Source organism: Punica granatum, chromosome 6, assembly GCF_007655135.1.
Source record: "Punica granatum isolate Tunisia-2019 chromosome 6, ASM765513v2, whole genome shotgun sequence".
Lineage (NCBI taxonomy): Eukaryota > Viridiplantae > Streptophyta > Magnoliopsida > Myrtales > Lythraceae > Punica > Punica granatum.
The window spans coordinates 20,435,134-20,460,322 of record NC_045132.1 but is presented as its reverse complement, the minus strand read 5'-3'; the positions used below and the strand labels follow the sequence as shown (position 1 = coordinate 20,460,322).

At 38.4% G+C, this 25,189-nt stretch overlaps 3 protein-coding genes across 3 annotated transcripts in view; 1 reads left to right on the top strand and 2 right to left on the bottom strand.

Annotated features, from left to right (window-relative positions):
• Positions 1-4,241, top strand: part of LOC116212240 (SUPPRESSOR OF GAMMA RESPONSE 1) — a 4,387-nt gene extending 146 nt beyond the window's left edge. Inside the window, exons 2-7 of the mRNA XM_031546807.1 lie at positions 5-27; positions 1,071-1,212; positions 1,469-1,655; positions 2,081-2,574; positions 2,993-3,409; positions 3,890-4,241. Coding sequence (XP_031402667.1) covers positions 5-27; positions 1,071-1,212; positions 1,469-1,655; positions 2,081-2,574; positions 2,993-3,409; positions 3,890-3,943 — 1,317 coding nt within the window. The 3' untranslated portion in view covers positions 3,944-4,241. The remainder of the gene's footprint in view (positions 1-4; positions 28-1,070; positions 1,213-1,468; positions 1,656-2,080; positions 2,575-2,992; positions 3,410-3,889) is intronic.
• A 4,511-nt stretch (positions 4,242-8,752) lies between these two features.
• Positions 8,753-9,500, bottom strand: LOC116210277. The gene has a single exon (XM_031544126.1). The coding sequence runs from the start codon at positions 9,385-9,387 to the stop codon at positions 9,247-9,249; it is 141 nt and encodes a 46-aa protein (XP_031399986.1). The 5' UTR covers positions 9,388-9,500; the 3' UTR covers positions 8,753-9,246.
• Positions 9,501-16,770: 7,270 nt separating this feature from the next.
• LOC116211634 (serine/threonine-protein kinase STN7, chloroplastic) lies at positions 16,771-20,310 on the bottom strand. Its single transcript, XM_031546097.1, has 10 exons — positions 19,742-20,310; positions 19,559-19,645; positions 19,172-19,294; positions 18,963-19,061; positions 18,690-18,858; positions 18,499-18,592; positions 18,213-18,306; positions 18,055-18,111; positions 17,406-17,819; positions 16,771-17,139 (listed from the first exon to the last, which is right to left on the bottom strand). The coding sequence occupies exons 1-10, from the start codon at positions 20,159-20,161 to the stop codon at positions 16,978-16,980; spliced, it is 1,719 nt and encodes a 572-aa protein (XP_031401957.1). The 5' UTR covers positions 20,162-20,310; the 3' UTR covers positions 16,771-16,977.
• Between the last annotated feature and the right edge of the window lie 4,879 nt (positions 20,311-25,189).

Genomic DNA, 25,189 nt, shown 5'->3' with positions numbered 1-25,189 from the left:
TCAGCAGCGTAGGACCGTAACTGTCCGGTATATGTGTGAAAGTTTCGGTTTTTTTGCATGAAGATGAAGCCTTCTGTTGGTAATCTGTCGGATTGGGTAATGGGGTTTCAGTACTCCTGCGGTAGATGATTGCCCTGTTCCGAACTTCCTGCTGTTACTCTCTTTGAAGTCGATTCATTGGATAAAAGCTGAGTACTTGGTTCAAATGAGGTTATGAATAGTCCGTGTTACGCGCTTAAGCTGATGATCCGCCCGGCTGGGGCTAAAAAGTTTGTACTTTTCAATGTGGGCAGGGAGAATGTTCCTATAAAGTTTGAAAATCCAATTTTGGAACAGTGATTTGTGCTGTCCATTAATCCCATTTCAGGGTTTAGACTTGTTTGAAGAGCACAGTGTTGAAGGCTTTGCGGGTTTTATGTCGTGTTGTTAAGCCACTACTACCCTTGCCTAGAACTTTAGGAGTGTCAGGAAACTAACTATTAGCTGATGATAAAAGACTAGGATTTGGACATTGCTGAACATCTTCGTGTAATTGGTTCAATGAGTTTGATTTCAGTGATCTTTGTGAGAAGGTGCTTGTTCATGTTCATGGAGTGTCATGAGAAGGGCTTATAGGCTTGGTTGAAGTGAATAACTCTCACAGTGAAAGTACTTCTTGGTGCTCTCATGGTTTATAATTTGTACTATTATTCCCTTTAGCATGCTGTGTACATGTAGTATGATGGGCAAATTTATTGGCATTTATATTTTTGCGGATGATAATAGTCTCCTTCTTCATGTGGGCTAAGTCATCCTGTATTTCTTAAAGAGCTTCTCCATGGTTTTGGTTCCTCATGAGTCAGGAATATAACTCTATGTCCATTATAAGCCAGTATAGCTCTTTCAGCATCCTAGCTTTGCTGATGCATCGTGTTTGAGCTTCATTGGAGGACTTTCTTGATTTCTCCAATTTCAAGCGCTCTCGGTGCTGGTTCTCTCAATGTCGTTTTGATATGAACCTGGGCTTCATATCTGGGATGTAGTTATTTTTAGTGTCTGCTTACAAAATCATTCAAATGTGATTTTTTCAGGACATCGTGGCTGGTGGACAGCAACAGAATTGCCACGAAGATCAAGAGTGCATCTGGTGCAAACAATCCCGAGAGTGTTAAGTGGAAAAGCAATCCAACCAGGGCATGCCCGAATTGCCTATATACTATTGACAATAGTGATGTAAGCTTCTCTAGCTTTCTGGTTTCTATTAGTGATGCCTCAGAACTTCCGCAGTCGACTAGTTTCTTTTCTTCTGAGATAAATCATCATGGCATAATTATATCTAAAGGAATAATCGTACTTAATTACGCAAACCAACAAAATTCAAAATTAAGTTCTGCTTTTATTGTGGGTCTAAAATTTATGGAGTTTTCTCTCCTAGTAGTGAAGAAAATTCTTGTAACTTTTGACTTAACCAGAATTGTATTTCGTCCAGGTTGCTCAACAATGGCCAGGCTTACCAAGAGGTGTAAAGTTTGATCCATCTGATCAAGAAATAATATGGCATTTGCTTGCAAAATCTGGGCTGGAATGTCTAAAACTCCACCCTTTCATTGACGAGTTCATTCCGACTGTGGACCAAGAAGATGGAATTTGTTATACACATCCTCAGAATTTACCTGGTAAGGGAGACTCCCCTGCATAACATTTTAGTTTTTTTCTGCTTTTTTATTTACTCTGAGTTTCTTATGGAACCATTGCACGATGGCAGTGCCTGTAATGCCTCGAGGAAAACCAGGCCAGACTATATGAGCCAAATGGTCCAGTCACTAAATGGGCCATCTGATTCTTGATATGAAATGGTCTTATTTTCCTTCAATTTATCAAATGTTATATCTTGCAGTATTTTTTATATTTGTTTCCGGCACCAACCTGTCGAACCTCTGGCTTAACCTTTGAATGCATAGTTCAGCAGCTCAGCCTGTTCGATGATGGATGGCTCTGGAGAATGTGCCCAGGCCTTCTCTTAAACCACTCAGCTAGCCCATAAGTACTTATTGGTGTGTACTCCATTAGCCTTTTGATATCTCTGGTTTTTTATTTTCAGGTGTCAAGCAAGATGGAAGTGTATCCCACTTCTTTCATCGGGCCATCAAGGCATACAACACCGGCACAAGAAAGCGCCGGAAGATTCTTGGTGATGATTTTGGGGATGTTCGCTGGCACAAGACTGGAAGGACTAAACCAGTGATTCTCGATGGGGTCCAGAAGGGGTGTAAAAAGATTATGGTCCTCTATACAAGCATTACAAGGGGAGGTAAGTCTGAGAAGACTAACTGGGTTATGCATCAGTATCATCTGGGGACAGAAGAGGATGAGAGGGATGGGGAGTATGTGATCTCAAAAATATTCTGTCAGCAACAGCAAGTCAAGCCGGGGGAGAAGAATGAGAATGATCCTCTCGAGAGTGGTGATCCTGCGAGTGTAAAAGTGGACCCTGTCACTCCGAAGTCAGTGACTCCCGATCCACCTCGTCCAGACAAGCGGTCTTTGGAGTTTGTTTCAGGGCAGGATCCGTGTGAAGCAGATGTGAGTGTTCAGGTAAAACTATTAGCTCCTACTCAGTGGCTTGAAGTAATAGTTTCTTGTTTCTTTTATGAAAATATCCAGGTTATAGGACTTCGTAGTTGTAGCACAGAGCGTAACACCAATAGTGCGTTGGCATTGCATTTACTTACCAATACTCATAATTAATTCCTGAGATTGGGACCTGCACTTTTATGATTCCATATAGGCTTTCATCAGCCACTTTCTGATTTTCGTGTTCCGCTTTCCTTAAATCAACATGAACCATTCAAAAGAACTCACTTATCAACAAATTATCTCTAAAGTATCTTCACACTGTAGAATTGCCTTAAGGTTTAGCATATGCGTGTTAGTATGTATATTTATCACCACAGAAATACTGATTTTTCTTTTCTCCTTGTTTTCTTTTTTCCCTTTGTGTGTTCCCCCAAAGCATGCTACCAAGATGCAATCTGTAGATAATGAAATCCAATGTGAAATACTAAACTCGGAAACACATGAGCCTTGCGTGGGAGAGAATGCTGTTGATCCAATGACGGATGACAACAATCAGCAGGCCGACGAGGAAGCGAAATGGTGGGATAATGAATCGCAGTACCTTTTGGACTCCCAACAGCTTGTGGAAGGACTGTCCCTTTGCGACGAGCTTCTTCAAAGCCAATCTCCTAACAGGGATGGGAACGACGCTGAGAAGAGAGAGGCCTTGAAGGATAATAAGCCCCGTCTCTCTGATTATGTCCAGCTAGGATCTGAGAACCTGAAGAAGGATCTTGAGGAGTGCCAAAATCTTACTTTTGATCCGGCAAATCTGGAGCTCGATACACCACCTGACTTCCGGCTGAGCCAACTTGTACGTTTTCCCCCTGATTATTTTCCCCTTTACATTTTTTTCTTCCTTCAAAGCTCACGGCATGTTTGGAACTGAATTAAAGAATATTCTGTCTTTAAAAACATGAACGAGTACCATGTTTTGTGGACTGTTTTTAAGAAATTGGTTTTAGAAACTTACATTGCTCACAAATTTTAGAGAACATCTTCTGGATACTTAGGATGTTGCAATCGGCACCTGGCGTCTTGGTTGGTCCAAAGGTCTTTTGTATACGAAGTGTTTCCAGACACACCGGCCAAGGGCATTCAGGTTTAAGATTGAAAATGCTTTTATTTTCTAGAAAACAACTTCCCCAGTGAAGTGTAATTTAGAAAAGAGAAAAATCTAAAACTAGTTTTATGGAAATCATCAGGAAACACACATAACTTGAAACATTTCTAACCCCTTCAATATTTCTCTGGAATTTATTTTCTATATGCTTTTCCCATTTTTCCTTTGTAGGAATTTGGATCACAGGACAGCTTTATTTCTTGGGGAGGAAAGGTGGGTGACTGACTGTTCCGGGCTATTTGGAGATAAGTATATAGGATGCGACTTTTTGCTTTTCCTTTTGAAGGCTTAGCCTGTTTAATCCACGCTTGAAATGTGATGTACTGCTGGCCAAACATGGAGTGGCACAAAACTTGGCACCAGCTTTTTGTGAGTGTTAACGGCTAAAGTGATCAACTGTGTATGAAAGTGGATCAGTAACAACACTATATATAGGGCTGGTATGGCTCCTCTGTACTTCAGTAAATGCTTAAGTTTGTAATGGCTGATGTTGAAAAGATTAGGTTCAGTCGAGGTTCTTAAAGTGCTTGAAATCTTTCTGCTGACAATCCGATGAGGGGCATCACCTAATTCCATTTGAGCTCTTCATGAGGAAAACTTACACGAGAAAGCTGAAGCTTTATCGTGCATAAGGTGCCAAGCATGCTCTCTACTGTAACTGTCCAGAAGAATAAGGACAGGTGAAAATGCTTCGTGTAAGCCAGTAAATGTCCCACATGGGGCAACCGTTAGGGGGACAAAATCCCCCTCTTTTCTGCTAGTTTTCTGCAACAGGCAACGAGGTTCGGGTAGTCTCTTGTTGAAGCTCACTGCAGTCATTATTAGTTAGGCCCATCCGAACTTGGTCATTACAAAACAACCAAATAGAAACACCAGTGGGGTCTCTCCTCGTCATTGAGCTCCCGGGAGTTTCGACAAGATTACTACTGCTTCAAAATCATTCAGCTCAAAGCATGGGAGATATTGGATGAACCTTAGCTGCATCACAGATCATACACAAGTTGGAATGTTGTACCTAGAGGGGGACAGAAAGGCCCATCGGGGCCAATGTATGCCAATTCCTAGAGGAGAACGATTAACTAGCAGTTCTTGCCATTGCCCTGGTCATGGATAGGGATCGATCGAGGCCCCTTCTTCTTCTTGGTATGGAAATATCCCACAAGGGAGGCTCCAATTGCTGGCAGATGTTGGCTTTGCACTTTTGTAGGGGACAACTGACTTTAGGTTAATTGATGATAATAATTGTAGGGCAGTCCTTGACATTGGGTCTCTTTGCTAGGAAATGAACCACTTCTTGCTGATAAAGCGATCGTTTTTCTTTTTCTTTTTATAAAAGTTACAACTTATTATATTTACCACATTATTCACGATCCAAGATTACGTGGCAATTTTCACAATTTCGTATTCTAAGTAGGAAACAAACACAAAAGAATTGGGACTTGGAGTTTCCTTTTTGGCCTTTTGCCATGGCAATTTCTTGCAATGTTCACGAGGAATTTCGAAAAAAAGGGAAGTTCTTGAGTTTTTCTGGCTCTTGTATCTCCACATTGCTTCGTGAACGATTTGACATTACTTCTGTTAGTCCGTATGAATTCGTCGGATAAAACAAATTTCGTGGATCCGATCATTGTCCTAAACTTCTGCGTGTAGCACGACAAGTCCACTCACTGCACGTACCAAAATGAGGTGACTAGTATGAAGCGATATCATGGGTCGAGCAAATTGAGGGATATGTACACGAGCATAGTAAGGATCAATAATTGTTTACCAAACTTATGAATCGAGTGGCCTCTGAAAGCTCCTTGGAAGTATACATTGGATTCATTTGTAGGATTGATATATGACATGCATTGAATTATTGGAGGCAACGAGAGATGCGAGGAGGAAGGAAAGGAGTTAAATCTGTGTTTGGGTGGGTCTGGTGATTGGAAAAGGACCTAAGAAAAACATGGCATGGTGGTTTGGTGGGGTTTGAAAAAGAGAAGAAGACGCACGTGCAATGGGACTCATTTGTTTGGTAAGCCTGTCAACGTCTGTCTCTCACCACCTTCGTCGCCCCGAAAGAATTACCAAGTGGCCAAAAATCAAATCGTACATGATTATTTAGACGAAAACAGACCATAGTAACAAGTAAGAACTCGGACAGAAAAAATTTTCACATTTTTGTCTCGTACTTTGTATTCGCATGTGCTGTGTAATGTGATTGTTGTGTGCAAGGTTATCAAGTTCGAGAGTTTAAGTGAATTATGGAGGAGCCCCATAAACTCGTATCGTAAACTCGTACCGTGGATTTGTAGATTTCACGTATAAAGTATATCTCTCAAATTAAGATTCAAAAACATAAATACCAAAAAAAATATGATCTTCCAATAACATAAGTATAAAGTTCCACGCCAAGCTCATAATCAAAATTAATCCTGAATGATGCACCAGCAACTTAATTGAAGAGTCATGGGGATATGGAAGAAGAAAGCTAACGGAGGAGCAGCAGGGCGGATGGAGAAGGGGGGAAAATCACAAATTTGTCCAAGTTAGAAACTTTTTTAAGTCAAAAAACTCAATTTTGGCTAAATACATATGGTTGGATGGGCCACACGCTTTATTTCTCTAGAAAAATCTAGATAAAAAAAAAAAGAGTGTAGCGCAATGACGTACGTCATTGTCTGTTAATTTAGAGGTCACATGTTTGATATCTAGTACATAGTGAGACTACCCGTACCCATTCATTAGTTATTTAGAATTCATCTTTCATTATTTTAAGCCTCGACTTCCTTTTTAATTGAAAAAAAAATCTAGATAAAATATAAATGGACTGAACTCGGCTAAACTATTACGAGTTTACCAAATTTGCGTGCGATTCTGCCCGAGTTTAGGTTTATGATTCTAATCTAAGTCACTCGATTTTATACTCTAGATGCGTAAACTCGTAAGAGTTTACTAATCAATTCGCGTGTAATATTGTGGTTCGTATTACTCTCTCCCCTTGGTGTAAATATTGTGGGGTTTGGCCGGCAGTGGGATACAAAAATACCCCACTCACCCTGACAGCTCAAAACTAACCTGCAAATTGCTATGATATGTATCTATCTATGCCGTCCAAATCTTCTTGCAGAACCCTTGGATAAAGACTTTGATTATCGGTGACCATGTGCCATTACATATCTTTGCAATAGGAAGAGTCCTAGACAGCTAACTTTACAACATCGAAGTTTCCCGATTCGGGAGGTGCAGGCCATAAGCTCTTGGGGATGGCTCGGTTGTTTGTAACTAGTAACATAGACCACAACTTTACAGGTGCTTTGGGTCTTCTACAATATGCTCTTCGTGATATTCATTGCAAAGGGTTCAATATATCGGGGGTACGTGTACTCGTACGATGTACCGAATAAAGTAGATATATATGCATGTATGTCCTCCTACCCGAGTATTAGACAACATAAGATAGGGCAACACACTTTTGTCTAGTAATTACCAAGATGTTTTTGCCATTGCCATGCGTTCTTTGTTCTTTCCATTGGGTTCGTCCAAAGGGAAAAAGGACAACTGGTCGAAAAGATGTGATTCTACTGAAAGGATACAAACACAATGTGTGTGTATACACACACACACACACATAAGCTTCGGTCGGATGAAGAACATTTTCAACCGTGAACGTGGCGGATCGAAGAGTGCTATGGAGAACAATGAGAAAATATTCACCGAATATTACAAGAATGTAATTATATAAAACTCGATCAATAAACTGATACTTGTAAAAATGCAGTTATAATCCATAATATTTTTCTCCTCATCTTTGCATCTGTCATGTTAGTTGAGCTTTATATCGTCACGTAGCTGTGTAATACTCACATATATATATATATATATATATATATATATATATATATTTCGAAGAACAACTGATGGATCACAACGATAAAAAAGTTTGGCCCACCATCTACCTCCAACTAGGGTCCAATCCAAACGTTGTGTTATGTGATGTATGGGTGAATATTCATAAACTAATAAACAGATATGGGATGAATGATGGAGTGTTTGGTTGAAGAGACAAGGTTTAGAAAGTGGTTGGACTCAAGATAAGTTGATGTCGTTAGGTCAAAGACAGGAGGATCATCACTAGAAGATTTTTCCTTCATAAAGAACAAGTTCATGCATAGTAGTTATATTTAGTTGGACAATAATATGTGACAAACTACATTAAATATTATTAGGCATTATTTTTTAATTTAGTTTCTGCATGCTGCCCAACGGTAGCCTATGGCGGCCAAATCACACGGGCTCAACTAGAACTATAACTACGACTGCTCAGTTACAATGCGTAAGCATGTAAAGAGATTTAAAGAGTGGCACAAAACCGCATTAGATTGATTTCTTTTCTCATCGAGACATGTTCAAGGGGAGCAGGGCCCGTGATTCCATCATATTAACACTATTCCTGGCTATATTAAAACGAAGTCATAGATGTTAGTGAGACATATATATGGATTAATTATTATGATCACTATAATGAGTATAATCATCACTTTTTGGAATTATTTTCCTAATTATTAGGCAGAAAAAGGTTGGGGATACAATGGGCCAAATTGATCTCATTTTGTAATGATTAGCGGGTCTAAACCTATAAACCTTTGTATTCAGAAACTGATCATCATGTAGAGCCGCCTCTCTTTTAATCTAATCTCTCGATCTAATAATTTTATCTTTTATCTAAAACAACTTATAATCACGTTCTCCTTGTACTGTTAGTGCCACTGATTATCTTTAAGGAAATTAATCTGAATTAATCATCAAAAATGCTTCATTGATTTTAATTATACCATGAAATTCGAAACTCATCATAGTTGAAGATCAAGTAGGTTCTAATTGTTCTGGTCATCACATTCACATCCGATGGAGAAGTATTACTTGGTCATTTCTGGTCTGGTTTACAGAATCTAGATCCAAGTGTATGCCATTATTTCCTGTTGATAAGAGCAACTCATCCACGTATAGGCACGATTTGCACATTAAAGAAGATCATATGCAAAGATAAGGTGAAAGAATAACGAATATATTAAGATTCATTCCATGTCAAGATTTAATATATCCAGTGTACATATATCTTCTTGGCGTAATGCCACACGGTACAAAACTCGCTCATTAGCCTCACCATCATCGTTACTAGTATATATATATACACTTATTAGCGGGAAACGGGCCTCTGATTGTAAGCCCTTCTTTAAGGAGAGACAGATCCAGTATCGAAGATTATAACCATGAGGCACACTGGATCTTCGGTAACATATTCAGGAGCGGCTTCCGCGATACAGGACCCACGATCAGTATCGCTTTCTTCATATGAGGTTCCGGGGCTAGCTAGGACTAGGGAGGGACTGTGCCGTAGCTGAATGTCTCTTACCCCAGTCAGCTTCCCGGTTCCATATCAAAGCTCAATCGATTGATGATGCCTCTCCGGGAATGCAGCCGACACCAAAAGGACAACGGAGACTTTGCATCAGTTCAGTTCTACTAGCTATAGCTAAGCTAAGCTAGTCATGCCAGCAGAGGAGCATGACAACACATCTCCTGATGATGTAGAGCTTAGCCCTCTGCTCCCGGAGGGCGCCCCCGAGCCCTCTGCTCGATAGCCTCCTCTTGCTTCCGCTGCTGCTCATCTTCATCATCGCCATTATAATCTAAATATAGCTTAAATTGAGGTTTGGTTCTCAGTGATGATGAGTTGAAGAACTTATGAAGGAAGAGGGTGATTGTGATTTGAATGAGGAGCAACTACTTCATGGAAGGGTTCTTATATAGTAAGATGGTTGGGGGGGGGGGGGGGAGTGGTCCTGACACTTAATTGGTCGACTAAATAGACAGCTCTTGGGGCACGACCGAGCGTGCACTGTCCCCAATCTGACCAGACAAACACCACTTTGGCCCCACCAGCTTGGTATTATTATTTACTATTTTTCTTTTTTACTTCCCTAATTTTTTATTTTAATTTTTTTCCTCTACATTCTATCATCTCTATTCTTTTTTTTATTATCATCTTAATTTGCTTGCTTAGGCAGCAGCACCCACCTGCTCATTGGGTTGGCCGTCAATTCACTTAATAATTCCCCCCAATGCATATATATATATATACACATATATATGCTATATTAAGTAACTTAATTTGAGGAGATCTGGCTCTTGTACATTCTAAAAAGCCAGTGCAACTGGCACAATTATCAGTAGATATAGACAGTAATATATCTGTAGTGATTTCAGATTCTTAAAAGATAATCTTAATAACTGTGATTCTTTGAATTGGCCTTATCTTGTTGATTCTTTTAAGATCATGATTCTCTAGCAACAACAATACCTATAGAAAGGACTCGCAATGATGACCCTAAAGCAAGAATACATCACGAGCAAAAGACACATAATGTGGGTGTTATAAGCTACATATTCGTGTTTGTAGTTCTTATTTAATTACCCGAATGTTGTTCCACCTAAGGGCAAGATTAAGCTATATGGCTAGGGGGCCCGGTTGCGTATATACCTAAACTGCACACATTCAACTACCTAGCTAGCTAGCTAGCTAGCTACTGTTATATATAAACTCATTGTTAATCAATAAGAGACCATTAATTTAGGGGCTTATCTCAATAAAGCTTTGACTATATATACATGATGAGCCCGCAATGTTACATGTGGGGACATGGGTTGCAATTATAAGAGGCATAGAGATAAAGAGATAATTCTTTTCTTTTTTCGTCCTCCTTTGAAAATTATATTTAATTAATAGGAAGAAATTCATCGAGAAATTATTGCTACTTCTTATCGATGAAAAAGGAGAAAAATGAAAATAATGGATGGAGGTGGAGGAGGCAGTACACTCTCATCTACATTTGTACATGAAGTAATGGAAGATTCATTCATTCGTCCCTGCGAATAAATATTTCCATTAAAACATTATAATATCGAACACATGATTGTCTCATGTTATGTTCCCCATATTTCTCTCAAAATCATGTCCCTTTTTTTTTTCAATGGCCACCTCGTATCCTGAAACCTGATGGGTCTCAATTAATTCATATTGAAGTTAGATTAGTCTATAAATTAGGGATAAAACTTCTAATAATGAATTTTTTCCATTCATAAAACTTGAATTTGAAATTATATTTATAATTGACAAACGTCGAATTATCTGAAACAGTCCACATTGATAAAACATGTCGTTTTTCTCATTCTTAATAAAATGCTAGGATGCGACTTGGATTAATGTGTCCATTGAACTTCTAAATATAAAGCAGTGCAAACCGAAAAAAAAAAACCGTAGGCAAAGGACCCATACTTACATGTGTGTGTATATATATATATATATATGTATATATATATAATTAAGAGAAAAATTATAAATAGTTTTTTTTCGATGAAACAGATATTTTATTTTGTGTGCATCATAGTATTCGAAATCCAATGGATCCCAACTAATCCAATCGAGTTGGATTGGTCCATTAACAAACGAAACTCTCACAGCGTGGATTTTATCCATCCACAAGACTCGAATCAAAAAATACTTTTTTTTTTGTTACTTAATGTATTCCTAAGGACCATATTTTTTTCCTTAAAAAATAGTAGGCAGCAGTGATGGCAATATTTTCGCCCCCTACTGCGCAATGTTTGGACTCTTGTATTTAACCACGAACATATTAGACGAACTAAACAACCAACGCAAGCACCGACCCCGTCAGCGTAGTACTACCAGGGGCCTAGTATAGTTTACAGAAACCGGAGATGACCCTAGGTCCAAGCCAAAGAGCCCACCCTAGCATATGTCTCCGGGGGGATTCGAACTCGAGACCTGTGAATCTCTAAATCACATGGGAGTGAGTTTGGAATCACTAGGCCATCATCTCTAATGGTCCCAAGAACCATATTCTATTTCCCCATATAGCCAAACCAAGATAATATATTCCGTTTCTCTCGGTGTCGTTTTTTTTTAAAACTATGGCGCCAATACCGGATACCACCCACAGGTTTATGGACTTACACAAAGATGGAAGTAGATAACGTAATACAAGGAGGATAAAATATGACACCACGATTACACCGGGAAAAAAAACATATGACAGCACGAGGATACCAATTAATTTAATGTGGAAAACTTCCAAAGCGCGCAATGAAAAAATTAAGAGGATTTACAGTCTGAAAGCCACCATTCGTACCCACTCTGAGGATTTTCCACGTCAAATCTCAATATCCTCTCTTATCACTTATTTTCTTCGTCGAAGTGCTTTATTGAAGGTATGTGGGTCGTGGCTTCAGGTCCAACAAAAAGGCTGCGTTGTTGATTTTTGAAATTATTTTGAAAATTGTGAATCTTAGAAAAATAAAACATATTAACGCAAATAATGATAAGCTCAGTACCTCAGAAGAGCTATTGGAAATCTATCAGAAATGCCTTCTTTCTATCTCCTAGAACTTCATTTATTACCATTGCCATAAATATCATAAACTTGAGATTTCCCTAATAAAGAATTCCACGAAATATGGAAGCACAACTAATATTTTCACCGACGTTTATTGGATTAAGGGAGAACTCCATTGAAATATGAACTGAATTTCGCTGGAACATGTGACACTGTAGTCACATGTATAATTGTCATTGCAGTTTCAATTATTGCATTGCCTTGCAATACTGCGTTCTAGTCAATTCTCACATCTTGGTAACCAATTGGAGCCTCGCTTTATGGACCAAAGTTGACATTATTTAATATATTTATTCACATTTTATTTACAAAATAAAGCAAAATATGCCTATCTGTTTGGAGAGAAGATGGTGGAGAAGACTTTGATTAGAATTCAGAAGATGATGCAATTAGCGATTTGCGTTTTATGTAGATGGATTTTATCAAGGAGTTTTGAAAAACCAGGGAATCATGTCTCATAGCCATTGGGCAAGCCGTACAAGCATGGATATTATCAACTGACTAGCTAAAAACATCTTCAGATATCGTCGAATATAAAGGAAAAGAAAAAGAAAAAAAACTTAGACTTTTATTTATGAAACCTCTGTAGCAATTATTTCATACTCTGTTTTCATCAAAAGTACATCTAAACACACTATGCCTGAATTTGGATTTACCTTCTTCTTCTTCTTCTTCTTCTTCTTCTTCTTCTTCTTCTTTTTTGGGTAAATAAGTCATATCACATCATTGAAAACAAATTTTCAGAAATTTTCTTTGTATTATAAGTAGAAATTAGAAAGAAAGAAAGTTTCCAATGGATGACAAATCTCTTCCACTGCCATTTCACAAATATCCCAAGGAACTTTTCTAATTTCTCAACAAATATCTCTAGTATATGGAAAAAAAGATTACAAAAACCCAATATTAGGAGTAGCTTATAATTTAATCATGGGGATATTTATTCATGATATATATAGTTTACAAAAATCAAAGCAAAGCTCCACTTGCTTGGTCTTGTGTTCCGCCCAATATTTTCTTTACAATTTCTGGGACAACACCTGCACTGATCCTTTATTTTTATATATATCTGGCATAAAAATTAAATTAAATCTGAAATTTATAAATGTTTTCTTTTCCTCCATGAACAAAATTAATTAAGCTGCCAATGGGATATGGATCAGAGCGCCGTGCCAGTAATTGTTTGCTTCTTTCCACCCTTTTTCCTATCATCGTATATTATCATATGACTATAATTGGGAGGGACAAATGGAGATGCCCCTTTGACGATGTTTCCCCCATTATTTCCATGCACATTGGATGTTAGCTGTTGATACTAATTTGATAGGAATCTCAGTTACTGGTCGTAGGATTTTGGTGTCTCCTCCTTTGGGATCCCCACAACTCTGGTCCAGCCCTCCACAGCAGCTTGTGTTCTATAAATTACGCCCTAAACCGAGTTTCGGATCATGACCTAGCTGGCAATTCTCGCTGAACCGAAATATTCTCAGATTGAATATCAAAATTATCCACAGGGCATAGCTAATAGGTCTGATGTGTCTCCCTCTGGAATATATATATGCACTAGTGGCCGCATATTGAAAATAACAATAAATCTCTGCTCGAAAGTTAAGTATATATGTAATATCGTGTTAGAATTATCCTCATGCAAAATCAAGAAAATTTGAAGTTTTATCTTAATTTCAGAAACTCTTTTTAGGATTCCTTGTCATTAAGCCGCCTTGTAGCCTATTTCATGTGCTTTCCCCCCTCCCGGGTAAGATTATATAATGGTTTTTATCATCGAGCTTTTTTTATGCAATCAGATTTCTATTTCTCTGGTTAAAAAGAAAAAAAAAAAAAGGAAGATAGCTACAACAAAAAAAGTTCTCCAACAATACAAAATATCTATGTATTTTCTTTCTCAGCGAGACTAGGCATCCTCAGCCTCATACTGGCCGCTAATGCAAATTTTGTTCGGACATTGGTTATGCCTGATCATATCTATATAATTTATTTTTAGTGAGGAGTTCATTTCTCCGCTTGAGATATGAATGCAAGCGCATATCTGAGTGGTCATGACAGTAATTTTTCATATTTTCCTACAGCTTATAGATGTGTATGAAGATTTACACAAATTCTAATCATTAATTAGCATTCATCCTTGGAGTTTATTCAAAACTTTTGTATAAACCAGTCTTTCAAGAAATTGGATGAAGAACTTAGGGAAAAAAAAAGAAGAAGATTCAAAAAAAAAAAAAAAACAGTGGCTGTCGCAAGCACCAAGAGTCCCGAGAACTTCAAGCTCAGACTTTGGACGAAGAAAATTAATACAAATGCCTCTGAGGAGATGCACCAAAACCGAAGTGTCCCGTGCTCTATCTACTTTATAATAAAGTTGGCTTCTGATGTACCACTTCGCCCTTATTAAACCTTGAGCTGAATCACGAGATTTGTTATAGTTGACATATTACGCTTTGTATGTGATTGGACTTTACCAGCATATATAAGGTTTTGAAATTCATTAGAAGTATTGCGTGGTAAAAACTAAATCGATACTTGAATAAAAAGTATCGACTAGTAGGTACTGATGATTTTATGAAACATATATATATATATATATAAAAAGAGAGAAAAACTATGATTTTAGTCCCATGCTTTTCATTACTTTTCGATTTTCGTCCTCTTTCTATTTTCTTTTCTATTTCTATCCTATATCTTTCATTGCTTTTCTATATTTATCCTTCCGTTATTTACACCGTTAACTTTGATGATAAGGAATCGGGTTGGATGCCCACGCCAAACATAATGACACACAGAGGTGTCATCCTCACTAATAAAAATGGAAAATCAGGGAAAGAAAAATTACGAAAAGTAAAAGGTAAAAAAGGAAAGAGGAAAAAGAGAACAAAAACTAGAAATGAGTAGCCGCGGCATGGCCAACATCTCTAGCTGCTACCCCCAAATGGCGATCTTACCTTTTTGTTGCTGGAAGCCTCGAACTACTGGGCTTCTCATTTTGGTCCTAGTTGTTCCATCTCTAGTGTCTACCCCCGAACCGCACCTCGATATCCTTACCCTCATATGCATCTTCACTTCACATACAATTCGTCTCATAATCATAGTGACTTTAAACTCATTAAACCCTTTCGAAATTGAAGTTCATAATCAAAAGGTTTTTTCGGCAATGAAGCAACTCTAATCCTTAATTTTGTCAAATTCTTGAAGACAACTCGATTCATCGAGCAAGTTTCAAGAAATTGATAGACTCCGTTATTTAAATTTTATAAACAACCTTGAAGAAAGATGCAAGGAGGTGGGAAGGAGAACGAAGTCTCGGTGAAACTCGGATTGCGCCTGTAATGGCTGAGATGACCAATCGAATTGATTTGGGTCGTCAATGAAGCATTCAATTTTTTTGCCGACTCGTGCTTTGAAAGGATCGGAGGTGATGATCTAGGTGCTCTTTGTTTTTATTTATCGATTTATTTTCTATTATTTCTTTCTTTTCTAATTTTCTTGTCATATTTTTTATTTAATTTAAAATGGTAACGTGACGTCCAGATTTTACCCACGTATTATGTTCTATTCTTTCTTTCTTTTTTAATTTTCTCGCCATATTTTTTCTTTAATTTAAGATGGTAAAGTGGCATTCACATTTTATCCACGTGTTATTGTATATATGATGTTGGTATTTTATTAGGTTCCATGTCATCAAATTTAACAGTTTAATTAACGGAACGATGAAACAGAAAAGTAACGAAATGTATAGGATAGAAATAGAAAAAAAAAACTAGAAATAAGACGAAATAGAAAAGTAAAAAAAGTTGTAGGACCAAAATCATAATTTTAACCCCAAAAAAAAAAGACAATTGGGTTGTACTTTCGCAGTGAGGAGGTCAGAAATGCACGTGAACTCCTCGCGACCTACAAATTTCTATTTAGTTTATGTACTTCCTTTTTCTCGAAAGTAATGAGGATTTTTATATTATCGTATGAACCATAACCTATGCTTCCCTACTTCCAAGTTTGAAAAAAGAGAAGAAAAAAAAAAGTGTCTTTCCACGCATCACATGCTCTATCCCCCTCCCCCCATTCTTCTCTTCAATCATTCAAACGGTCACTACTTAGCATGGACTCGAACTTAATAAACAAACCCAAGCTCCATGTGAGGCCATCACTGTGATTGTACGGCTCAGTCAGCAGGACAGTTGTATTCTCTCGTGCCCTTTCGAACTTCGGCGAACTTCACTTTAGGGGGAACCTCCCATGCAGTCGTACTCACAAATAGTATTGTAATGGCCGCACGTGCTGGTCCGTTCCATTGACTGTGGAGCCAACGCAGCCATTGCTAGGGCTCGTTCTTGCAACTCGCGAATTCTCTGCCTCTACAAACAATCTGGAGCTAGCCCTTAGTAACTTGAACGGTTGAGTTGCCATTGCTATGTGATGTTCCGGCTAAGACGAGTCTCTATAACCAAACTGGGTCTCCTGATGAAAATAGGCAAGAAATCCAAACTTTGGAACCAGACCAATTTTGGAGCACCTTAGAGCAAGGCCTGATTGAAAATGAATCAGCCGTGACCTCAGGGTTATGATTTGCTCCCTCAGCAAAACTGGGACAAAGTTCTATATATATCCTTGCAATGCTTGATGGAACCACGCATACGACGGTTTCAACATGTAAGATTCACATACAGCATTCTATTTTAGGGTCACTTTGAATATATATATGTCGGACAAAATTTTACATTAAGCGAGATGGAAGCAAGCCATGTACCGTGTACATTTTGCATTGTATTTACAGAGAATAATGACTTGAGACTATTCCTCTCTGGGGATCCACCGGCTCCACCAGAGGCTCTTCCGCTGCTGATTGAGCTCATCCATGCTCTCATTGAGTGTTCTTATGATCTTCCTCTGAAGCCGGAGGGCTGAGGCGAGGGCGTTCCTCTGAGCGCTTGACTTCTTCTTAGGCTCTATTTCCTGCACATATGAAAGACTCATATTAAGCCGAAAACAAATAAGCGCCAAAGTATCGAGACCAAAACCTTGTTCAACTGCACTTTACAAGATTTTCTAAATTAATTACGAGTATTGACAATTGATGGCTCTTCTTGGTACAATACAATGGCTAGGAAATGGAGCAGCATAACAGATACAGTGCCATTGAAATGGATCCTCTTCTCCATTGTGGCGTAACAAAACTCTCCATAAGAACATTATATTTGCAGAATAGTTTAGGTACTTACCCTGAGCTCCTGAAGCTGTGCCTCTGTGAAACCACCATCCTGCTTTGTCCCGGACTTTGCCATGAGCCGAATAATCCACTTGGCAGCCTCCCCATAGTCCTGTTGTGTGGCCCGGAACAGTTGCAGCCTCAGGTTTTGCATGAAGGACAGAGCCAATAGCCCTTCTCGATCAAAGTAAGGGTGAGCCAGGGCTGCCTTTGCACTTGTCCTCTGACGGGCCTTATACCGAACCATTGAGGTCAGAAGCTCCCATCCTATCCCACCATCTAAGTCCAATAGCTCGAACCCTTTCCGGAGCTCCGGGCCGGCACGGGGCTGCACACTCTTTCTCCAGGCGACCAAGTCGTAGTCACACCTTTTTAACTGGCGGTTGAATTGTATTAGGCCGCTGTCGGTCCTAAGGGATGGGAATGCCTGTGGAAAGAAGGATTTTGACTTAAGACAAAGCTAAATCTGTCAAGACAAGTATTATAGCTCCACTGATAGGAAAATCAGTTAGGCCTCGTGAAGGGCAACCCAGGAGGCCTTTAATTTGATATACTCATCTGTTCCTTTAAAATAGAGATAATGCATAACAGAATATCACCATACTACTAGCTCCTCGCATATCATTCGGCACAGAGATTTCCCAACAATAATAGGTTCTCACCATTTGCATAAATATAAGTCCGGTGCTGTAAATATCAAATCTGTCAGGCAAGTTCATCTGCAGTTGTCGTCAGATCAACACCTAGTTTTCAGTAATCCATAAACAAGAAAGTTACAATACAAATATCAGCTTGGAGCGACAGCGGGAGAATATGAAACCTGCCATAGGACCGGAGAGAGTGCTGTTGCAACTGGAGCTGACGGTGCAGATGGAGTTTGCGTGCTCATTATGTATTGCTCCGGTGCAGTATACCTGAAATTTTTTGGGATAAAGAGGAGACATTCATAACTAAATTGGTTCAAAAGAGAAATTTATGTCAAAAACTTCCAAAGAGTCACTAAGGATTAACTCATATTCTGAACTGTTCGACAAACAAGTTCTGCATTCCATGCTAATCAACAGGCATTTTTAGTTTTGAATGATTATTGATTAATCAGAATGTACCTCGGGTCCAATAGAAACTCCTTCGGTATGTAATTGATGCCCACTCTTAGATCTGCTGCCGCTCCAAGATCAATAATCTTGAACTGTCGGGACCCTGTTCAAATTCCAGAAGTTTGTGCATAAGTTCCTTTTATGGGAACTATCCAAATTCCAGAAGTTTGTTCAATCTAGTTAACATCTGATATTGTTACCTTCTGAGAAAATGATGTTTTGCGGCTTAATGTCCCTGTGGACAATCCCGGTCGAATGAAGACCATCCAATGCAAAGAGGATCTGTCTCATGATGGTCTGAATGATCCTATCTTCCCTTTCCAGTCCCTTAGGCAAGGCCTGTACCTCTCCGAGGATCATCGTTTCTACCTACAACAAATTACATTATCATCAATAAAGCCCACAGAAGTTAAAGCCTAAAATTTTTGACGCCTTTATTAAGCGATTGAAGTTTAACGAGAGGAAGTACCAACATTGTAAGGGAACTCCTTGCTCTGCATTAAGTCGTATAGTGTGGATTCCCCTTCGAACCGCCATATCAGCCAATATTCTCCACCCTTCTTCGAGGAACTCTGAGAGCAGTGTACTTATGAACCGCTTCAGTAACAGAATAATGAAAAACTACAACAAAGCAAGGTCTCTTCTTCACTATGGAGGAAGAGGAGTTGATGGGGGCAAGAACCTCGAGAAATCCGTATATGAAATCGGCACAACTGCTAGCACAGGCTCTTCGGACACGCTCGTTCATCCATATCTCCACAGCGCCATACTCGGTGGCCTTCTTCAAGACCAAGTCGCCTTCCTTCTAGACAATATCAACTCCACAAAACCAATAAGCGCACTTCAAGTCCATTGACAAATATCCACACAGGTACAAAAACAAAAGGTTCATTCACCTTTTCAGTAACTATGTGCATTCATAATTTATGCGTGAACGAGAAGTTATCATACCAAGGAGAATTTAGAACCAACCGCAGACGATAAGCACAAGAAAGTAATCTTTCCCGGTATAGTGTCAACAAAAATCATGAGCAAGACAGGCAGTGATGTAAGATTGTTCTAAGCAAACCTTTGATGAAGGCTTCTGGGAGAGTGACCCCCTGTATACAACACCAAAGGCTCCCTCTCCCAACTTCTTCCCCAACACAAAATCATCCTATACATCAGCAACAAGCAAAATCATTGTCATGTTGATCCCTTAAGATCGAAATGCACCAAATATTCGTAATTAAGCGCGGAAACTATCTATGACCTTCTTGAAAGTGGGCCTAAACAGCCTCTCGACAAAAGCAAGCACGAACATGTCGAAGAACCCTGGGGCCACACCAGGGGTGGCCCACAGGTACGACAGGGCCCCGAGAGCCAAGACTGCCCCAGGTGCAGTTAGAGTCAACCCATTCGACTTCGGAAGGGTGCTTCTGTAAATTATGTCTCCACACTCCATGACCGTACACGGGAGGCCAACTCCGACACCCAGGAACAGATCCCGGGCCGCATCGAACAGGTGACCGCTGCCTGCAGCGGCCAAGACGGGGCCCTTTGGGGCTGACGGTGAATTGGCGGGACTGATGAGTGAGGGCTTGAGGGGTGTGAGCTTCTTGCCCAGAAACGGGGTTGTGGGCGCGAGGCCGAGGCCTGACCGTCCATGGGCGGAGGCTGCAACGGTTGCCATGGCTCAACTGTGGGCGGCTTCGCGGCCGGCCGGCTTAGTCGATCAATGAGCAGAGCACTGCCACTGTGAACAGACAAGTCTGATCCCACTCACTGCCACGAATCTACAGAATTTGCAGCAATTATTATTGGATTTTTTTTGGGTGAATAATTATCATTGGATTTTCGGTATTGAGAAAGTGACAGTTATTTCTGGTATTTTTGTGGAGGTGAGCTCTCGGTCGGGATGGAAGAGAAATGTGCGCCACAAATTACACGCTAGATGCAGGCGCAGTGTTTTGGGCCGAGAATCAGCAATATCTCCCGTTGATGGGCTGGATTTGGGCCTTGTTGGACCTCAAACAACATGCTTGACAAGACTATAGACATTCCCCAAGGAAAAGAGTAGTAGACGTTTTGTAGCATCATCGTACCATTTGAGAATGAAACCTCTTGGCCAGATGTTGGTCTCACAGTAATAGTATCCATTGCTATATTACCATTTGAGAATGACCTCATCTGTATAATTGTATGTGTAATGACATACCTTTCCTTGATGGGGATCACATTGAGTAAAAGGTAGCGACATGCACGTCTTTTGAGTAGCAATAAAGGTCTTCGTATGTTGAGGAACTCGAACGATCGAATAGCGAGCCTACCTGCTTGAGACAAGGATTGCATGGCTTACACTGTATCCATGTCAAACTGGTAGAAATATCAAATTTCCGAGTGACCTATTGAGGTGGGGATTCGATTGAGGTATTCATTAGATATATCCAAACATCCTTAAAATAGTTTAGACACAACTCCAGGATTAGCCATCCTGGAGAGATACTCGGCCCGTGACATGGAATTGAGTAAACTTACTCGTTACCTTTCATTTAGAGTTTTGGCCGGATTGTAATATGGGGATTTTGGGGAATCTCGATGAATTAGTTCTATGGTAAAGCCTCTCTGAAGCGGGTCTAGATAATGAGGCATATGCGGTATATTTGAACAATGTAATTGCCAGGACAAATGAACGATTATGGTGATACCCCAGTGAAGGTGCCATAGAATTGTGTTTTGATCTCTTCAAGGACATAAGAGATGCCTACAACGCATGTACATACATACATATATATATATATATATATATATGTATAAAGGTGAACCACTGGAAAAATTAAAGATAAGGAAAAAGGAGGGAAAAGTTTATTTGATGCAGATACTAAATGCTAGACGTTTGGGTCATAATCTATTTTGCAATAAAAGGTAATTTTTTGATTTAATTACCACAGAAAATTAAAGAGAAGAAAAAAGGATGAGGGGTATACCTTTATTGCACCGGAAAAATAAAGGAAATGGGGGGAAATGAGGAAATATTTTTTATGCACGAAATAAATGCATGATATTTATGTTCGAAATTTATAAAATCTATTCATATAGTGAAACTAACTTGCAAGCAATAAACACATTTCAATTAATCTAATTTTTGAATTGTTAAACTTACTCAAATTTTAACAGAAAATTATCTAATTTTTTCATGAAAAATACTCTAATCTATACATATAATAAACTAATTTGCAAGCAATAAATATATTTCAATTAATGCAAGTGAAAATTATAAAAAAAAGTAACTACTATTTTAAAAAATTACAGCATATAAAAATTATAAAAATAATATAATTTTGAAAATAAGGAAATATTAATAAGAGGATACATTATCTTTTTACTCAAACGTATGCAACAATAAACAATCAGAATTATGGAAATTGAAAATTTTACCAAGAAAACGTATGATATAAGAAAATAAAAGACGCAGGCACAAGGCTTGGGCCCGGATATTGGCAATATCTGCTGTTGATGGGCTGGATTTGGGCATTGTTGGGCCTCAAAGACCATACATGATAATACTATTGAGTAAATTGACAAATTGGTCATCTAGATATGCATGTTACATCAAATCTGACCTCAAGAAATTTTTTACATCAAATTGAACCTTAAGAAATTAAGTATACATCAAATTGAACCTTGAGAGATTAAGTGTACATCAAATCCGACCTCAAGAATTTTTTTACATCAAAATGAACCTTGAGAGATTAAGTGTATATCAAATTGAACCTTGAGAGATTAACTGTACATCAAATTCGACCTCAAGAAATTTTTTACATCAAATTGAACCTTGAGAAATTAAGTGTACATCAAATCCGATCTTCCGTCAGAATACCATCCAAAAATATATGGAAAAATATGATATAGCATTCAACAGCTGATGTGGCATTGTTTGATTGTTTTCTTTTATTTTTTTAATTATTTCACATTTTTGTCTAGCTGTAAAAAAGTATTCCCTACAGTTCCCTCACTTTTCAGTCGAAGGCGGGAAAACCTTCTTCCTCTCGGCGCGTCCTCCTCAATCGTCGGTGCTCTCGGCATAGACTCGTCAATCACTGTCGCCATAATCTCTCTCTCCTTGTCTCTAGCTCTCTACGCCGAGAGCATCAGCAATTGAGGAGGACGCGCCAGGAGGCGGAAGTTTTTTCCGCCTCCGACTAAAAAGTGAAGGAGCTGTAGGAAATACTTTTTAAGCTAGACATAAATGGGGAATAATAAAAAAAATGTAAGAAAACAATCAAACAATGTCACATTAGCTGTTGAATGCCAAATCTGATTTTTCCATCCATTTTTGGACGGCATTCTAACGGAAAGTCAGATTTGATGTACATTTAATCTCTCAAGATTCAATTTGATATAAAAATTTCTTGAGGTCGGATTTGATGTACACTTAATCTCTCAAGGTTCAATTTGATGTAAAAAATTTCTCGAGGTCGGATTTGATGTACACTTAATCTCTCAAGGTTCAATTTGATGTAAAAAATTTCTTGAGATCAGATTTGATGTAACATGCATATTTGGAGGACTAATTTGTCAATTTACTCTAACACTATTTTCCACGGGGAAATAATAGCTGACATGTTGTAGCTGCTGCCTCGGGCATATTATTTTTCTCGCGGTGACTGTCAAGCTTCCCATAGTTCTTTCATTGTCCTTCCAATACTTATATGCGTATTAATCTTTGAGACTCCGGAGCTAAAGCGCTTCCGCCTCAATGCAAAGGTGCTGCCCTCTATATCGACGAAGAATCCTCCAAGTAGCAAGTGCAAAGCTGACTGTCAGTGTTACAAAATCTCCGAATGGATCGCTTCGATTGCTGACTAGTTCTTTAGTTCTGATCATTTCATGCATCCTTGTTGTGTTTTGTCCTCCTGCAGGATTTCTATATTCGACTTCTTTGTGGAGAAGAGAATATCAGTAACCAGGGATGTACACCTTCACCATTTTAGAGACTAAATGCAAAAAAACTTGAAACACAACGTCTTATAAATGTATGTTTCGTGTGAACTGGACAGACAGTTCTTCTTTAGAAAGTTTGCCAAATAACATGCTCATCCAAGGGGATATCGCTGTACCATGACAATTGATGGCCGGACGGACTGAAAGATGTGAAGATCTGCTCCTTGTACAGCTTCTATATCTTCTTCTTCACATCAGCAACCTGAATGGAAAAATCGAGTTATAAAAGTTATTCATGTAATTTTACAATCCGTAAAATACACATTCACAAAATATTTATGTAATTTTATTATGGGCGCTTCTTCAATAGGGGTTTTTAGATTTTTAATACTGTACAAAATCAATATGAGCCGTTGGATTCCCTTTCATTTAATATAGACCGTCAATTTTATATAATTTTTAAAAAGCATTTTTATTCTTTACTTTCTTATTTTCCTCCCACAAACATTCACCAGTATTACAAATTAGCTTATGAGGATGTGTCACGTCATCAACCATAAACCCCTATATAAATTAGCTTGACAATCATGATACTGCCAAACCACTAAGCTAATTTTTAGCTACTTATTTGAGCATCTAGTGGACCACAAAAATTATGTAGACATATACACATAAAAGTTTAGAAAGCAATACAATTTGCAGTTTGCCCATATATAATATGTATGATCTCCTCTCCACCACATATGGATATTATATGTGCAGATCAATGCATCATCAAAAGGCCAATTATTACACTTACATGGATCATAGTTCATATAGAATATATATGTATGTGTGTGTTCTGGTACTTGCAATGCATGCTTGGTTTTATATTTTTTGGTTGGAGATGTTATAGCGGTTGGTAGCAAAAAACAATCACCACAAATTTTTTTTTTTGCCATTAGATCTCTTTACGTAAGATTCTGGCCGTACACATGTCATATATATATATATATTAGTTTAAGATTCACCCCCGATAGTTTATTTACCAATATTTACGGCCATGCATCTGCTCATTGACGAACGGTCTTGCTTGAGAACGAGCTAAATCCTCTTCAATATTAAACTGAACTAAAACACACCGATTCAATCAAATAAAAGACAATATAGGATTTGGTTTTTGAATAAAAATTTACTCTACTCAACTTAATTATATTCTTCCACAAATTCAACATTTCAGTCATTACTATTTTATCTTTTTCTTTCTTTTAATAATAATATCTCACTCATATTTTTTTCTAACAATTTTTATAATCAAATTTTTAATAATAAATTACTCATATACTTCACATCTATATATATATGTATACGTATTTATCAACACTTACAATAATTTTTTTTATATATTTTCTTATTCTTCAAAATTGTTCACTTGGACTCTAAAATTGAAAATTGCATTTTGGGATGTAGGTATAGTCTTGGCCGAATAAATTGCTTAGATCCAATCGAATTTGCTTGAATCTGTAGGATTAGCTCTCGGGTCTTGTTATTAGGGGAGAGCCAAGAAGGTCTAGGTGTTGATTAGCCACAAAATTGCTTGAATCTGGTTGTACAGCTCTCCGCTCCTTAGGAATGTCAGTCCAAATTGATTAATTGTCCTACTTGGCCTTAAGAGTGTAATAATAAAGTTTGTAGAGTAGTGTTAGACACGGCCGTGTTAGAATTAGGGTATAAACTGGATTAATTTGATGAAATGGATGAATATCTGTGCGTGTGTCCATGGCCGACCATTTTTTTA

Coding starts and splice junctions, on each gene's coding strand:
- LOC116210277 (XM_031544126.1), bottom strand. CDS start 9,387: ATGGCGATGATGAAGATGAGCAGCAGCGGAAGCAAGAGGAGGCTATCG.
- LOC116211634 (XM_031546097.1), bottom strand. CDS start 20,161: ATGGCAACCGTTGCAGCCTCCGCCCATGGACGGTCAGGCCTCGGCCTC. Junction 19,062..19,171: donor TCATATACGGATTTCTCGAG/GTTCTTGCCCCC, acceptor CACTGCTCTCAG/AGTTCCTCGAAGAAGGGTGG. Junction 18,593..18,689: donor AAACATCATTTTCTCAGAAG/GTAACAATATCA, acceptor GAATTTGAACAG/GGTCCCGACAGTTCAAGATT.